At 35.3% G+C, this 18454-nt stretch overlaps 1 protein-coding gene across 12 annotated transcripts in view; it reads right to left on the reverse strand.

Annotated features, from left to right (window-relative positions):
- Positions 1 to 18454, reverse strand: part of DENND1B (DENN domain containing 1B) — a 306443-nt gene that overhangs the window by 38651 nt on the left and 249338 nt on the right. For all 12 annotated transcript variants that reach the window (XM_049857696.1, XM_049857693.1, XM_049857703.1 and 9 more), the window contains 3 exons: positions 11066 to 11156; positions 1359 to 1399; positions 557 to 625 (listed from right to left, as the gene is read on the reverse strand). In XM_049857696.1, coding sequence (XP_049713653.1) covers positions 557 to 625; positions 1359 to 1399; positions 11066 to 11156 — 201 coding nt within the window. The remainder of the gene's footprint in view (positions 1 to 556; positions 626 to 1358; positions 1400 to 11065; positions 11157 to 18454) is intronic.

An 18454-nucleotide genomic window follows, 5' to 3' on the forward strand; every position in this document is an offset into this window, starting at 1 on the left:
ACTGGTCCAGTTGTGAGGACTTTTGTTTTCTTTATGTTGAGGTGCAATCCATACCGAAGGCTATGGTCTTTGATCTTCATTAGTAAGTGCTTCAAGTCCTCTTCGCTTTCAGCAAGTAAGGTTGTGTCATCTGCATAACACAGATTGTTAATGAGTCTTCCTCCAATCCTGATGCCTTGTTCTTCTTCATATAGTCCAGCTTCTCGGATTATTTGCTCAGCATACAGATTGAATAGGTATGGTGAAAGAATACAACCCTGACGCACACTTTTCCTGACTTTAAATCAATCAGTATCCCCTTGTTTTGTCTGAACAATCGCCTCTTGATCTATGTAAAGGTTCCTCACGAGCACAATTAAGTGTTCTGGAATTCCCATTCTATACAATGATATAATTTTAATAATTTAATCCCCTGGGGTCAATATTAACCCTGAACTAAAAAATAAGCTTATTTGAAAGAAAATTTAAAAAATATTCTGAATTCATATGTCTATCAGCTAGAAAAATGTATAATTTTATCAGCAGAATTTTTAAACACCAAAAGAAACGAACTTACAAATTTATATGCCGTCCGTACAGCAGGAGTTGCTTTGGTCATCGCTGTGTTGAACAGGGCACCTCCTTTCTGCAAAGGAAAAGCAGAAACACAGTTCCAAAACGTTATGATCAAAACAAAGCATTACTAAGGGTATACAAAAAGAGCTCTATTTGCAAGTTAAACAGAGGTCCCACAAAATCACTTCCTGTTTAACATCTTTGTGTGTGTGTGTGTGTGTGAGACACAGAGATATATATATGGAGTAATTTCAAACAAAATGAAAACATTACCCTCTGTTCTTTTAGTTGGTAGACTACATCATTTAAAAAACCATTTCATCTTTGTAGTTTAGCAGGTCTGAACAATATGGCCAGGTATAGGTATATACTTAAAAGCTTATTAATAAAAGAGAGATACAATTTTTACCGTTTTAATATTAATCAATAATGTCTCTCAATCTGTGGAAGAGAGTTATTACATTAAAAAAAAATCATATTAACAAAATCACTTTACCAGAAATGACAAAATTTCCATTAGATCCTACTATGCTACCTAATTTCTTGTTCCGGAATAAAATATAAGATGATGGTGACATCTTGCTTTTCAAAATAAGCCATTTAACTTTGGGAGAAAACAAACTTTCTATTTGAAAATTATCTCTGAATATCAAACTATCAGCATAAAATCAAAATGTTTAAATGTGAAGACGCAAACATTTCAAGTATTGCAAAAAACAGCGTAAGTATAAAGAGCATACTGTTAATGAACATTTTTCATTTACATTAGAGTGAAAGAACAAACTTTGAATGCTTATTATTACCTTGACCGTATGCACCCATTGTTGATATGACCTTGGGTTCCCTGCAACACATAAAAATAAGATGCCAGGAATATTTTATCAAAAATAAATCCATAAATCAAAATTCATTGAGAACTAGTATTTCCAGCACTTTAATAGACACATTTTATTTATTTGCAATGTTGTGAAAGAAGCAATGGCATTGTAAGAACTAACAGTTCTAATTCTCAGGAGCACAGTAATTAGCACTTTTAAGAAGAGACAATCACTTTTTCTTTACTCATTTGTGAAGCTATTATATTTAAGTATTCTATTTTCTTTCATTTTAATATCAGTTTCAAAGGAAGATAAATAACCTCTCAAAATAAAAAAATTTCTATGCCTTTTAAATTGATTTTTTCAATGCTTTATATCTATGTTGTTTTATAAAAGTCTGTCTCATGTAAAATTAGGTGCTTTTTAATGCAATATTTTATTAAAAATAGAGAATCCTGAAGAAAGCATTGTTGATAACAGGGATCATGCATGAAACTTGTTGGCTTTCTTAACAAACTGCTGAGATTTACATCATTTATATATCGCAATGTAAAAATATACCGAATACTTAATGTCATATATCTTCGTTAAAAAAAAGTCATGTAAGTAATAAGTAGATGAAATTTGTGCTAATATAGAAATATGTATGCGTGTGATGAGTTAGCACTGTTTGATTCAAGGACACAGGGAAATTTTAAAAATAGAATATTCAGAAATGCAAAATACCTTGGGCAAGACACTAAAAGGGACCTACATAAGTGGAAAAACATACCTTGCTCATGGATAGGAAGACTTAACATAGTAAAAATGTCTATTCTACCAAAAGCCATCTATACATACAATGCACTTCCGATCCAAATTCCAATGACATTTTTTAAAGTGATAGAGAAACAAATCACCAACTTCATATGGAAGGGAAAGAAGCCCCGGATAAGTAAAGCATTACTGAAAAAGAAGAAGAAAGTGGGAAGCCTCACTCTACTTGATTTTAGAACACATTATACAGCCACAGTAGTCAAAACAGCCTGGTACTGGTACAACAACAGGCACATAGACCAATGGAACAGAACTGAGAACCCAGATATAAATCCATCCACATATGAGCAGCTGATATTTGACAAAGGCCCAGTGTCAGTTAATTGGGGAAAAGATAGTCTTTTTAACAAATGGTGCTGGCATTATTGGATGACCATTTGCAAAAAAATGAAACAGGACCCATACCTCACACCATGCACAAAAACTAACTCCAAGTGGATCAGAGACCTGAACATAAAGACTAAAACGATAAAGATCACGGAAGAAAAAATAGGGACAACCCTAGGAGCCCTAATACAAGGCATAAACAGAATACAAAACATTACCAAAAAGGACGAAGAGAAACCAGATTAACTAGGAGCTCCTAAACATCAAACACCTATGCTCATCTAAAGACTTCACCAAAAGAGTAAAAAGACCACCTACAGATTGGGAAAAAAACTTTCAGCTATGACATCTCTGACCAGCGCCTGATCTCTAAAATCTACATGGTTCTGTTAAAACTCAACCACAAAAAGACAAACAACCCAATCAAAAAGTGGGCAAAGGATATGAACACTCACTTCACTAAAGAAGATATTCAGGTAGCCAACAGATACATGAGAAAATGCTCTTGATCATTAGCCATTAAAGAGAAATGCAAATTAAAACTATGATGAGAGTCCATCTCACTCCAACAAGGCTGGCATTAATCCAAAAAACACAAAATGATAAATGTTGGAGGGGCTGCGGAGAGATTGGAACTCTTATACGCTGCTGGTGGGAATGTAAAATAGTACAACCACTTTGGAAATCTATCTGGCGTTTTCTTAAAAAGTTAAAAATAGAACTACCATACAACCCAGAAATCCCACTCCTCAGAATATACCCTAGAGAAATAAGAGCCTTTACACGCACAGATATATGTACACCCCTGTTTACTGCAGCACTGTTTACAATAGCAAAAAGCTGGAAGCAACCAAGGTGTCCATCAACAGATGAATGGTTGAATAAATTATGGTATATTCACACAATGGAATACCACGCATCGATAAAGAACAGTGAAGAATCTGTGACACATTCCATAACATGGAGGAACCTGGAAGGCATTATGCTGAGTGAAATTAGTCAGATGCAAAAAGACAAATACTGTATAAGACCACTATTATAAGTTCTTGAGAAATAGTATAAACTGAGAAGAACACATTCTTTTGTGGTTAAGAGAGGGGGGAGGGAGGGAGGGTGGGAGAGGGGTATTTACTGATTAGTTAGTAGATAAGAACTACTTTAGGTGAAGGAAAGGACAATACTCAATACAGGGAAGGTCAGCTCAACTGGACTGGACCAAAAGCAAAGAAGTTTCCGGGATAAACTGAATGCTTCGAAGGTCAGCAGAGCAAGGGCGGGGGATTGGGGACTATGGCTTAAGAGGACTTCTAAGTCAATTGGCATAATAAACTCTATTATGAAAACATTCTGCATCCCACTTTGAACTGTGGCGTCTGCGGTCTTAAATGCTAACAAGCAGCCGTCTAAGACGCATCGATTGGTCTCAACCCACATGGATCAAAGGAGAATGAAGAGCACCAGGGTCACACGATAACTATGAGCCCAAGAGACAGAAAGGGCCACATGAACTAGAGACTTACATCATCCTGAGACCAGAAGAACTAAATGGTGCCCAGCCACAACCAATGACTGCCCTGACAGGGAGCACAACAGAGAACCCCTGAGGGAGCAGAGGAACAGTGGGATGCAGACCCCAAATTCTCATAAAAAGACCAGACTTAATGGTCTGACTGAGACTAGAGGAATCCCGGCGGTCACGGTCCCCAAACCTTCTGTTGGCCCAGGACAGGAACCATTCCCGAAGACAACTCATCAGACATGGAAGGGACCGGACAATGGGTTGGAGAGAGATGCTGATGAAGTGTGAGCTACTTGTATCAGGTCGACACTTGAGACTGTATTGGCATCTCCTGTCTAGAGGGGAGATGGGAGGGTAGACAGGGTTAGAAACTGGCAAAACAGTCATGAAAGGAGAAACTGGAAGGGCTGACTCATTAGGGGGAGAGTAAGTGGGAGTATGTAGTAAGGTGTATATTAGCTTATATGTGACAGACTGACTTGATTTGTAAACTTTCACTTAAAGCACAATAAAAATTATTAAAAAAAAAATACCTTGGGGACGAAAAAAGTTATTCGTCTTCGTTAAATTACAACAAATTAATAGCTAATTTAATTTTAATGCCTTTAAACTTCAGTTAGAGTAATGAAACTATTCTCTAGTTAAAAATCTATAAGCTTGAAAGATATCATCCAGGGAAATATGAAAAGAACACAGTTCTTAGCATACAAAGCATCACAGTTATTACACAGCTCATATGCTGACAAAACCAGGTCTAATAAAATTGGCAGTCAACATATTCAGTTCCAAATATGATAAATAATCTAGTCACTAAGGTGGTATTAGAGGACAAAAAAGTCTAAAGTAATGTTTTATATCAACTGATTCAGTTAGATTTCAACTAACTTCTTGCTTGCTTAAATACACTTCAAATCACAAGTCCAAAAATCACAATAAGAAACAGAGGCCCAGAGGGTACTCAGAGACTATCCAGTAAGCACAAACAGATTGTGTTCTCCAAACTGTGGTTGTTGCTTTTATAAAATGCATCACCTTGCTGTTGTTACAAAACAGAGGCAGAATGTTTGAAGCCCCCAAGTTTCTTTCCAGCTATTATCTCTGCACCCCAATACTCAACATCACTACAGGTACTCCCCAACTTTCAACAGGGTTCCGTTGTGACGACTACGCCCTCATAAGTTGGTTCTGATGTAAGTCAAATAACTCATTTTTGTTTTTAGTTTTCATTATTATTGCCTTTTATTATCAGTAATAATAATCTGATTTTTATTTGTCCTTGGGGTTTGGAAGCATTACATCTGAGAATGTTATCATAAGCAAATTACATGCTGCAACATTGTATATAATGTTAAAATGTACAAAAGAAAAAAGATGGTAATAAATGTGGTTCATTGTAACTCGAATACATCGTAAGTCGGGGAGTACCTTTACTGTGCTTAAAATCTTTCCCTAATTTAAAAAAAAAAAATCCAGAAGCAATCCATTCTGAAAAGTGTCTCTTACTACTTAGCATCTTTTCTAGGGAAGGAAATAATGGAGAAAAAAATAATGCTTTTTCTAATCTTGTGAAATAACTGTAGCAAAATATACTAATTAAAATAACTTTCGTTAAAAATAAGTTGCACAACTTAAAATACCTGAGTCTTAGACGGTATTTGGACTGATCCAATTTTTTTAAAATTTTATTCCCTTTGTAAAACGATGAAAAATTCCAAGTTATTCTATCATCTTATTTCTCTACGCAACTTTATTAACAAAAATAATAAACTACATGTCTTCACCCAGACTGTTCACATATTTTCACTTTCTTATTTAAAATTCTCATTGGTTCATATATTTTTACTTTCCTATTAACAAATGGTTGAATGTAAATCACATGTTTAAGATTTGATTATTTTTCAAAGCATTTTAGAAAGTGATTTATTTTAATTATTTTCCCAAGAATTTAAGAAAGCAGAAAGAGAGATACCAACTTGTATATGTTAACAATTTAGCATTCTAGAACACTCGTCAATCCAGAAAACAACGTTTTAAACTTCTGAACCCCAAAGAAAATAGCAGTCATAAGACTTTAGAGCAGTTGTAGAAAGGTCAGAGTCTCTTATTTAGAACTATGATGAATAAAAATAGCTCACAGGGATTCACAGGAAGAAAACAGTTCTTGAAAATTTGCATGCATTCACAGAGTCTTTTCACCATAGTTCTAGGTTCATCTGTGAATTGAACTTTTCTATGTCTGGTTGGCCGTAATTGCATATTTTTAATCAGAGGCACAAAAATTATGAAGTTCCACTATACTCATATTCATTTAATCCTAACTATGTGTTTTTTTTTTTTTATGGTTATTGGCAACCAAAATAGTGTACAAGTTGCCACTGCAATGATATATAAAGGGGACATATCTCCTAATTATTTTTGTTTAAAGAAACATATATATATATATTTTTCTCAGCCTTTGAGAATGTTGATTTTCTCCTACAGTGATCTTTCTAAAGACTGTATGTGTAAAAAATCTTTAACAGATATTCAAAAGAGACAGAAATTTTGCTTTTATCCAATCAGAGTAGTAGAGAAGGCTATTCTTGTTTATTACCTAAATGCCTTCTTATTAAGAAGATCTCTTATCATAAAAAAATAATATATTATAGTTATTAAGAGCAAGCAGTTTGGAGCCAGGCAGACACATGTTGAGTACACACTCTGGCCACTACTAGCATGCTTGATTTTTGCAATTCACTGAGATGAATGCTCTCATAAAAACGAGAATATCAGAACCTACAGACTGGGGGAAAAAAATTTGGCTATGACATATCCAAAAAAGGTCTAATCTCTAAAATCTATAGAATTCTCCAACACCTCAATAACAAAAAGACAACTAATCCAATTAAAAAAAATATGAATATGAACAAACACTTCACCAAAAAGGACATTCGGGCAGCTTACAGACACATGAGGAAATACTCACAATCATCAGCCCTTAGAGAAATGTAGATAGATCAAAATGGCAATGAGATACCATCTCCCTCTGACATTACTGACACAAACCAAAAAAAAAAAAAAACAGAAAATAACAAATGTTGGAGAGTCTGTGGGTAGACTAGAACTCTTATGCACTGCTGGAAGGAATGTAAAATGGTACAACCACTATGGAAAAAAATATGGTACCTCCTTAAAAAGCTTGAAATAGAAATAACATACGATCCAGCAATCCCACTACTAGAAATATATCCTAGAGAAATAAGAGCTGTCACACAAATAGACATATATACACCCATGTTCGTTACAGCATTATTTACAACAGCAAAAATATGCAAACAACCTAAGTCCCCATCAACAGATGAATGGATAAATAAATTATCACACATACACACGATGGAACACTACACAATGATAAAGACCAGTGATGAATTCACAAAACATCGCACAATATGGATGAATCTACAGGGCATTACGCTGAGTAAAATAAGACAATCACGAAATGACAAATATTATATGAGGCCACATTATAAAAACTCAAGAAAAGGTTTACACACAGAAAAAAAACAATCTTTGATGGTTATAAGGGAGGGGAGGAGTGGGAAAGGAAAATCACTAACTAGATAGTAGACAAGTGTTAACTTTGATGAAAGGAAAGACAACACACGATATAGGAAAGTCAGTATAATCTGACCAAGGCAAAGCAATAGAAGCTTCCTAGACACATCCAAACACCTTGAGGGACCGAGTTACTGGGGCTGAGGGCTGGACATCATGGTCTCGGGGGACAGCTAGGTCAATTGGCATAACACAGTTCATAAAGAAAATGTTCCACACCCTACTTTGGTGAGTAGCATCTGGGGTCTTAAAAGCTTGTGAGCCGCCACCTGAGATACATCTGTTGGTTCCATCAAGTTCAGAACAAATGAGAATAAGAAAACCAAAGATGCAAGAAAAATATTAGTTCCAAAAGACTAATGGATCACATGAACCACCAGCCTGAACCCACAAGAAATAGACGGTGCCCAGCTAACACCACCAACTACTCTGACAGGGATCACAAGAGAGGGTTCTGAGCAGAGTGGGAGAAAAATGTAGAACAAAACTCAAATTCACACACACACAAAAAAGACCAAGCTTACTGGTCTGACACAGGCTAGAAAAAAAAAGAAACGACCCCAAAAATATGGCCCTCAGACACTCTGCTAACTCAGAACTGAAGCTACTCCCGAAGTCCACCTTTCAGCCAAAGATTAGACAGGCCTCTAAAACAAATAATTACACAGGTGAGAAACATACTTCTTGGCTCAATCAAGTAAAGGAGATGTAATGGGCAACATCTGCCCAAAAGCAAAGACAAGAAAACAGGGAGGGACAGAAAACCTGGACGAATGGACACGGGGAACCCAGGGTGGAAAGGGAAAGCAGGGACAGTGCTGACACACTGCAGGGACTGCAACCAATAGCATAAAACAATTTGTGTATAAATTTTTGAAAGAGAAACTAATTTGCACTGTAAACTTTCACCTAAAACACAATTTAAAAAAGGGGGTGGATGCTCTGAGGATTGTAGTTTTTGTTGTTGGTTGCTACAGAGTCCATTCCAACTTACGGCAACCCCATATGTGCAGAACAGAACTGCTCCATAGGGTTTTTAAGGCTGTGATCTTTCGGAAGCAGACTGCCAAGCCTGTCTTCCAAGGTACTTCTGGGTGGGTTCAAACCACTAATCTTTCAGCTGCTAGTCAAGCGCTTAACCATTTGTGCACCCAGGGACTCCTTTTGTTGTACGGATTAAATGAGATAATATTGGTAAAGCTCTTATGAGAATTTCTTCCCCATACTGGTATTCAATAAATATGACAAATATTACAGTTATTATTAATATGAGAGAAGTGACAAAGAACAGTTTACTTCTTTGAAGAACAGTTTCAACACCAAGACCTAGATGTATTCTTCTTTGTCACAAATGGAGCCTAGATGGGAAATGTTTGGAACTGACTTCTAGGAGCTATTTTTTAAATACATATCCCCACAGTTAGAAGGGCATTACTAATTTTTATTATATTATTAGCCTCTTTACTTCAAATCCTCAAGGATTTTGCTTTACTTTTTCTAAGAAATAATTTCTATATCCCTCCAATATAATAATCTAAAACACAATAATTAAAAAATAACACTGGATGGTCAGGCAAATTTTTTAATGTACTTTCTCGTTTTACCCACTGAAATTAATACATGTTGAACTCAGCTTTCCTTTTGGATAAGTATTGCCTCCTCAAATTAGGACGAGTTCAAAACCCTTTTCATTTGAAGAAAGTTGGCATTAAGTTTCACAGAAAGTGCAGAAGTCTCTAAGTCGGATGCTAACTGGCAATCAATATTCCCCTATTCTTTTTTAAACAAGAGGACCTTTACTGAAACATTTCAGTGACCCACCCTACCAGGAGAGCCACCTGCTTCTATTACAGAGGCATCTGGGCCAATGGTTAAGACTAAAGAATTTAACTATACAAAAGGATCATAGTTCTACCCCATTACTGTCACAGAATGTCATCTTCAATTCCATATAAGCTACTAGACCCACGGGTCATAAAGATAATGAGACAGCAGTTATGTAAATACTGAATAGATGCCTCAAGCAATTTGTCCATGAGCTGACAATATTTTGCTTGTCTGAGTTGAAATGTAAAAAAGCCTTATTTTAACACAAAAGTTCCACTGAAGCTGAATTTTTACCCATGAGCTGGGGAAAGCAAGAAGGAGCTGAATAATTCCACATTCAGTTGACTTGCTGAGTCAAGTAAACTAACTTTTTTCCCCAAGCTAAGAGCTTTAAAAAAAAAAAAAATGCTGTACTTAAACATCAGATGAAGATCCGCAACTGCTAAGTTCATCTGCACATTTTTTAATGCACAAATTATTCAACTGTTTATTTTTTTGGTTCAAATATAAATCTAATTATTTAAGAATAAAATTAAATTTTGTGAAATTTGTAAACGATGTATTACTCTGATGTACTACTCTTTGTCTTTTCACGTTTTACTTCTCAGTTCTGGCAACTATTTATTCATACACAGACTAAAGTCTTTTCTTCTCAGAACAAACCTACAGAGAGGTAGATAAATTACTTTTACACTAATTCAAAGATGAACACACCAAGATACAGAGGGCAGGGACTTCTGTTTGCTTAGTCCACCCAGTTTATCGGAAGAACACTGCCCAGTATATAGTAAGCACTCAGCACATACTGGCATAACGAATGAAAAGGATATTTCCATGACTCAAGCAAAATTCTCTGCCAGTCAGGATATAACAATATACTAGAACGATCACGTACAAGGGGGTTCAGTTCTTAGTTATTAATTGCCTAGATAATTACAGCATTAACCTTTATGACATTTATAACATTGTCTGAATATTTACATTTTAAATGAGTTAGTTACATTAAATAAAATTGAGATATCAACTAACTGATGTTTCACACATTCAAAATATGACTCCACCCATTGCTGTAAGTGAGCTCTTTTCCTGGTGGCGAGTGTAAGCACGTGGGTTGGTAAACTGAAAAGTCTTTCCTAATGCTGCAGTGGTCTGCAAAGCAAAACGGGTAAAGACTAACAATATAGCTATTTCAAATGAAAATGCAGTCGTGGTAGCTGAATCTTTCTTTTTGGATTATACTACAATCTACCCTTTCAAACATATCCTCAGTTCTCAAGTTCATACTAGTAATGGCCATCAGGAGTACTTTTCTAGCAGAAAACAATTCTCAAGAGGAAAAACAGGAAAATACAAACTAATTGGAGTTCTGTGTTATCAGTATGAAGAGATTATCAGAGACAATGGCTGCCAATCCATCTTAAACACCTAGAATAACAGATCAGACAAAATAAATTAATATCATAGCTCCTGAGATAGAAATGCATCTAGAGACATTACATATTTAGGAGAAAATAATTTGCTATTTATTCAGTACATTAAATCAGACAATAGTACAAAGCCAAGACATGTTATTCAAAAAACAGATAATCATATGGTAACTAGTTTCTACCTCCGCAAAAGCCACCTGAAGTGATCTCTTCTTCAAATGCGTCAGAGAAACCCCTTCCTGCATTTAGCTTTGCCAGTCGACCATCGATGAACTGAAATTGAAGTGTCAAATATGTGAATTTTTCATTTACTTCATAAAATCACATTTCTACTTATATAAAAAATATCAACACCAAACTCTCATCTAAACACTAATTATGCACACATGTGTATATACACAAAAAACATATATAAAAATATAAAATATTAAAAATAAATAAAAACAAATATATGACCAGAAAATTCTCAATAGAAACAACATGTGAACAGCAGTAAACCAGTTAAACTACAAATACAGCACAGACTCTAAACAAGAAATAGCAAAGTGCATAGTAAAAACCACAGGGTTTGGACAGATTGCTCAACATGCAACCTCTGCTGAGAGCTCTGCACAAACGTCCTGCCTCTTTGCCAAGACATTTGCCCACGGGGCTGTGTCCTCCCTGACCAGGTTCTCTCAGCCCTTGCACCTCATAGCATTGCTGCAAAGATTGAATTAGATTAACCTAGGTAATGTGCTTATAAGCACAGTCTTTGACGCAGTAAACACTTAAGAAATGTTAGACATTATTATTGTTGAATCATTTTCCAGACTATCGCTGAACTCCTCCAGGTAAAATGAAACAGTCTACATTTAAACTATTACATCCTAAAGCATAAAAGAGTGCCAGATAATTCTAGCCATTTAACAATAAAATAAAAGCAACTTTCATAATTCCTGGCATATGTGTTAACTAAATGATCAGAACTATAATTACAAATTTAAATATAGTTGAGGTAAAGCATAAATTGACTTGACACGTTTAAGGTTATTATAAACAACAGTTTTCAGTGTTCTTAAAGAAAGACTGGGATGGGAAGCAGGAGCTATCAAAAGCACCTGGAGATCTTTTTCAAAACGCAGATACTTTGTAGAGTACCTTCTATTAGCTGTTCTGACCCATCCTTACCCGACTCCAGCACACACAGTTTATCAGGACCTTCAGGTATGGACACTGTATTTTGAAAAAGATTGCTAGGTGATTCGTATTATGCTTATTATATACTTGTATTACTAGCACTTGGTTACTTTTGATTTTATTGACCTCTGGTTTCTGTTGATCTATGGGTTTATAGCATATGATCTAATACATGGATTGTGAGAAACCTTACAAATGTGTCCAAGTTTTCTATTCATAATGAAGATGAAGGACCTTTAAGGCTTCCTTGCATAAAAGGCAGAAGATTGCATTATATACACCAAATTAGGAAAATTTTAAATGGTTTTTTCAGGGTAGACTTGAATATTTGAGAATTAACACAAAATGTTCATTTTTATCTTAGAATCAACCCCACCACAATCTGGATTTTTAAATTCACTTAAATTACAATAAAGTAACTTAACTTTTAAAAAAATCTCACACTGTTCCCTAGTTTTTTATTTGAATGGTTAAGGACAGAACAAACTCAGAGGAGTTCCTCAGGCAGCAATTTAAGATCACTAATAGCTATTAAAAAAAAATTTTTTTTAATAGCAGTATACTACATCAGTTATAAAACTTTGAGACTGAAACCTCCTACAGACCAAAATCAAGTATGAAAAGCGACAACAGATTCTAGTTCAAAATGTGGTTTAGCCACAACATGCCTTTTCTTTCAAATCTTTTTATTACCATAAAATGGTTCTGACCAAAAATATGTGGTAAGATGAGTTTAGATAGACATAGCCTAAAAGGATACAGTATTGGCTTTTTATGGAACACGAATTGCTCTCACAAACCTTAGAAACCTTTACTGGAAGCCACAGACTACTCATTTTTAAATCCTCATCATGGTGGGCATGCAAAAGGTTATTTACTGTAGTATAAATTAAAGTGGAGTTGGGAGTGTGAAAGGCCTTCTTCACAACTCTGCCATTTATTATTAGCTTTATGATCTTGGGCAACTTGTCATCTCTGAGAGTCTATTTCCCCTTCTGTAAAATGGAAATAATAACAAATACTTCACAGGGTTTTGTAAGAACTCGGTTAAAAAAAAAAAAAAATTGAATGCCTATATTGTAGACACAAAAGAACACACACTGAAGCTCACTTTTCTCCCCACCACCACCTTTTCTCTATCATTTTCTGAGCTTCCTGAGTCCAGGATCACTGTCTGCCTCATTTTTGTATCTTCTGTACCTAGCAAAAGCCCTGACATATAGTTTGAACCAAATAAATGTCTGCTGACAGACTAAAGCATACTGAAATCATGCTAAAGGTCATATGCTTTACCTGGCTTTAAAATTAAATAATTATAATTTACATAATTATTCATCCCATTATATCTTGTGATCAAAGCTAGTAACATAATGTTAACGTCTTTGCTACATAAAATAAATGGTTCATTTGAAAATAAAATGCATGTAAAAATCTGACTTGTACACGTTTCCAGTACAGCATTATAAATCAAGCTAAAGTTATCTAATTTGAGGGACTAAGTATCATTTTGGAAAAAAAAAAAAAATAAGGTGAAACCAAAATGATAAATCTTAAGTAATACATTACTGACAAGTAGAACAAACTAAGACATTCTTTCAAAGGACTTAATTTGCTTTAAAAGATTATGACTATAAGGTTTTTAAAAAGGTTTTCAACTTTGTGTTTACTGGAAATAATCCATTCATTTCAGTTTGAGTGCAACAGTTCAAGTCTAAGGAGAGATAAATTCAAAAACTATTTACTGATCATGCATTTTTGAGTATGAGTAACCACTTTGTGTTACTAAACTAGTGATTTGAGCCAACAGAAATTAATCACTTGGTAAAGTGCCTCCTGTTATCACAGGCTTTGCAAACAATCCTGTCAATGACAATCACACACTTGTCAACTTAAGCACTGAATAAAAGCGTTTGTTCTTAAAATAAAAGATTGATTATTGCATATGCACACATACATTATAATACATACATACACAGACACATGGGTATAAACTGAAAAGTGGTATTAATGGAGAAGAATGTTGCAGGGAACAGTTCCCTAAACTCCTTTTTCTATTTCTGATTAAATAACAGCTTTTTATCCCAAGTGGAGTTGGTTCATGGTCAGGCCACTCTTTGGAGCATTTCAGAGTAAGTAAAAGAGATAAGAACATTTTTAGCTACTGCTACGTAGAAATAATTTTGAACTAAAAGACATCATCTCTGTTGTAAAAGAAACGGCTCTATTATGTTCTATAACCTGTCCCTGATTAATGGTCACCTATATCATTTTTTTTTTTATATCATTTTAGCAAACATACCTTTAGGTAATTGAAACACTTAGGTTTTTGTTTTTAATATCAGCATCAGAATTAGTTTGGTATTGCGAGTAATGACAAGTAACACTGTTCATAATAATGAAAGCTATAATACAAAGTTAGGTTTCAAGTAGATTTTTAAGGGAATTAAAGACTTTTAAGATGCTGCTTTTCACGTAAACCTTCATATTTTGCTTTTTATTCCTAAAGTAAAAATTAAGAATCTGGAATTAACATGCTAATGATCATACCAAAACATAAACAGCATACTTGGAAGTCCTACAAATATTCATAAACATAAATCTCTAGTATGGATTCCCTAATTTTAAAATATAAATAGATAAAATTGATTTAAATTGAGAATATATTTAATTCTACACAAATATTATTCCACCTAACTCATCATTAACTGCAAGAGAAATTTGATTTTGTTAAATCTTATGACATGATATTAAAGTAGCATGACAGTATATAAGATAAACGTTTTTAAGTGGCAAAATTGCTTCCTGCTACCGCTACCCTTTTTGATATTGATATCACTCAGGTTTTTCAAAGTGTTTTTATCATCAGGTAACCATCTTAACTGGACATTGAGTCAAATAAAAGAAATGACCTGTTCTTTTAAATGCACTTAAGTAATCAATATTGTTAAGTGAAAATGAACATTCACAATTTCCATTAGATTTCTGAAATAAAATGAAATATAAAATGAGTGTTTTAAAACTACAATATAACATAAAGAATAGGCTTAATGGTAAGTTTCTTTAGAAAAATGTAAAGAATATATTTCTGATCAGATTCACAGGTTAAACTTGAATATTTTGGCCAGCAGACCAGTAGGAATGTACCTTTTCCCTAAAAGATAAACTGTTATGCTTTTCATAATTGTTTAATTCTTCATTAGTTGGTGTATTTTTGGCATTCTATCTAAAAAATCCATAACGAGTTATGCTACTATAACATCAGTGTTCTTCTTCTTGTTGTTGTTACATATTGTTACATAAATATTTAATTCCAACACATCAAAACTCTGAGGATGACAATAATTGAATTTCAGAATGCTGATATCATATTTTAAAAAATCTTTGATTTAAAAAAAAAAAAACAACTCATGAAAAGTTTATGGTTGACGGAGGGGTCAGTGGCGTAACTCTTTGCCATGCTGGGGAAGAGGCAGGATGGGGCACCGTCCTTCTGTGCTGCTAACATGCCAGTCTTATTACTGAAGCAAAGCAGCAGTAGCACTGGAGAAACACAGTCAATAAATCTACACACTCAAATTGCTTCTTCAGCCTGGAGGAAAAATTACCATAACTCAAAAACTTATCTCTGTAAGAAACCCTTCTTGGACACAAAGATAAGCTGACCAATCTAATAAAATTGAAGTCTTAAGAGAGAAAAATACAGGGTTTTGGTTTTTTTTTTTTAAATAAATCTTTAGCAGTTTAGAGAAATTTCTTTTAAAATTTTTCTTTACAAGTATATTAATTTCTTGTTCTACATTCTACTTTGGTGAGTAGCATCTGGGGTCTTAAAAGCCTGTGAGTGGCCATCTCCACTGGTCTCGCCCCTCAAGGAGCAAGGAAGAATTAAGAAAACTTAGGATACAAGGAAAAGATTAGTCCAAAGGACTAATGGACCACATCTACCACAGCCTCCACATCTACCACGGCCTCCACCAGACTGAGTCCAGTATAACTAGATGATGCCCAGCTACCACTGACTGCTCTGACAGGGATCACAATAGAGCTGGAGAAAAATGTAGAACAAAATTCTAACTCAAAAAGGAAGACCAGACTTGCTGGCCTGACAGAGACTGGAGAAACGAGAGTATGGCCCCCGGACACCCTTTTAGCTCAGTAATGAACTCACCCCTGAGGTTCACCCTTCAGCCAAAGATTGAACAGGCCCATAAAACAAAACTAGACGAAAGGGGTACACCAGCCCAGGGGCAAGGACTAGAAGGCAGGAGGGGACAGGAAAGCTGGTAATAGGAAACCCAAGGTTGAGAAGGGAGAGTGTTGACACATCATGGAGTTGTTAACCAATGTCGTAAAACAATATGTGTACTAGCTGCTTAATGAGAAACTAGTTTGTTCTGTAAACCTTCATCTAAAATACAATAATAAAAAAAGTATATTAATTTCTGATGGATCTTTAAAATTATCACTTTTATCAAAGTATATCAACGGTTACCAGGGCAAAGAGGGAGGAGGGCAGGCAGAGTCACTGTTCAGGCGGCCCCGGGTAACTGTTAGTGGTAATGGAAAATGTGGCAGTGGATGTGGGTGATAGCTGCACAACATGATCAATGTAATCAGTGTCAGTGAACTGTACAGGTAAAAAATGCTGAATTGCCCCTCTCTCCCAAAAGTCTTTCTACACAATGCTCTGGGCTAAAAAAAAAGTAGCCAAAATTTAAATATTTCTTCTTAAAAATGCTCAGTAAACTCTGACAGGTTAGTGAAAAACATGCTGAAGTGTTACAATAAATTAACTCAACAGCTATTTACAGACACCTGCCTAATATAAGGCATTCAGTTAGTATAGTAGCTATATATAAATACGACTGCTGCTGAGCACAAGTGAGAATGAGGTAGGTAGTTTAGAGCTCAAACCAGGAGGATTAAGTATGTGAAGGAATAGAAATAAATTGTTGCTTTTATGCCATTTCAAAAATTAGGTAACCAGATGACTGTAAGGTTCCAGTATAGTAAATTAGATCACCATGATATAATGAACAGGAAAACACTCTGAAGACTATAAAGAGCCCATTCAGTGCAAATTATTAGAATTAGTAACAGTAGTGGAACAACAATACCACCCTCAAAGGCATATCAACTGACAGATATAAATAATTTGCTAAAGAATTTAGCTGAACTTTATTATCACCAGACCAAAGAATTAATTAATTCACCAGTCAATAAATATTCAAATTGAAAGCTCACTTTTCTAGATGCTTGAAATAAAGGAATGAATGAAATGGACAAAAATCCAAACCTCATGATGCTAAAGCATCTAGTCAGCATGGCAAGGGTAATAACACCCAACAAGAAACATAAGAAAAGATGTACTGTGTTAGAAAGTGCTTCATGCGAGAGGACAAACTAGAACTGTGTTAGGGAGTGTTGGGCAAGAAACTTTCGGTTTAAAATAGCGTGGCCAGGGTAGGCCTCATGAAGAAGATAACATCTGAGCCAAGACTTGAAAGTGGTAAGGAAGTAAGTGAGGTGGTTTAAGGGGAGAAGAGGACTCCAGGCAGAAGAAAGAGCTGTGTCAATAAAGGCACTAAAGCAGGAGGAGACATGTACTCAGCAAGCTTGTATGTTCCAAGTAGCTGGAGAAAAACCAACCCACCATGATGGCTACTCTCACTTTAAATTCATAATCTTGGCGCCCTGGTGGTGCAGTGGGAAAGAGCTTGGCTGCTAACCAAAAGGTTAGCAGTTCGAGTCCGCCAGCTGCTCCATGGAAACCCTGTGGGGTAGTAAATTTTTTTTTTTTGTCCTATAGGGTCGCTATAATTCGGAACATAGTAACAACCTCAAAAGGGCTCTAAATTATGCCAAGCAATCCTACTGTTTTTTTCCCTAGTCCACTCACTTACCCCATTTAGATCATAATTTCCTATCTTCTCTCTCCTCAAATAGCCAACCATCTTTCCCCCATTCTCTCTCAACTGGTGAACTGGCTTCCTAATTTCACTGAAAAAATGGAAGCAATCAAAAGAGAAATGCTGTGAGCTCTCAGCACCACCCTTACCCACCTCTCCATCCATGCCCACAGACTCTGCCTTCTCTTTTATAGATGAACTCTCTGTGCTCCTCACAAAGGTGGACTCTCCAGCAATTGTTCCTTCTCTCTCCTGCATCTAATTTTTTATCTACTAGATTTTCCCAGCAGCCTACATATATGTATTATTTCTTCTCTTGACCCCATATGCTTCTCTATCTATAGACATTTCTCTGCTCTTTTTTACAGTAAAACTCCTCAAAAGAGCTGTCAATACTTTTTGTCTACATGCCCTCTCCTCCTATGCTTCAATCATGATTACTTTTTCACTACTTAGCAAATTTACTCTTGCTGAGGTCATCAT

This window comes from Elephas maximus, chromosome 18 (genome assembly GCF_024166365.1).
Source record: "Elephas maximus indicus isolate mEleMax1 chromosome 18, mEleMax1 primary haplotype, whole genome shotgun sequence".
In the NCBI taxonomy this organism is placed as follows: Eukaryota; Metazoa; Chordata; class Mammalia; order Proboscidea; family Elephantidae; genus Elephas; species Elephas maximus.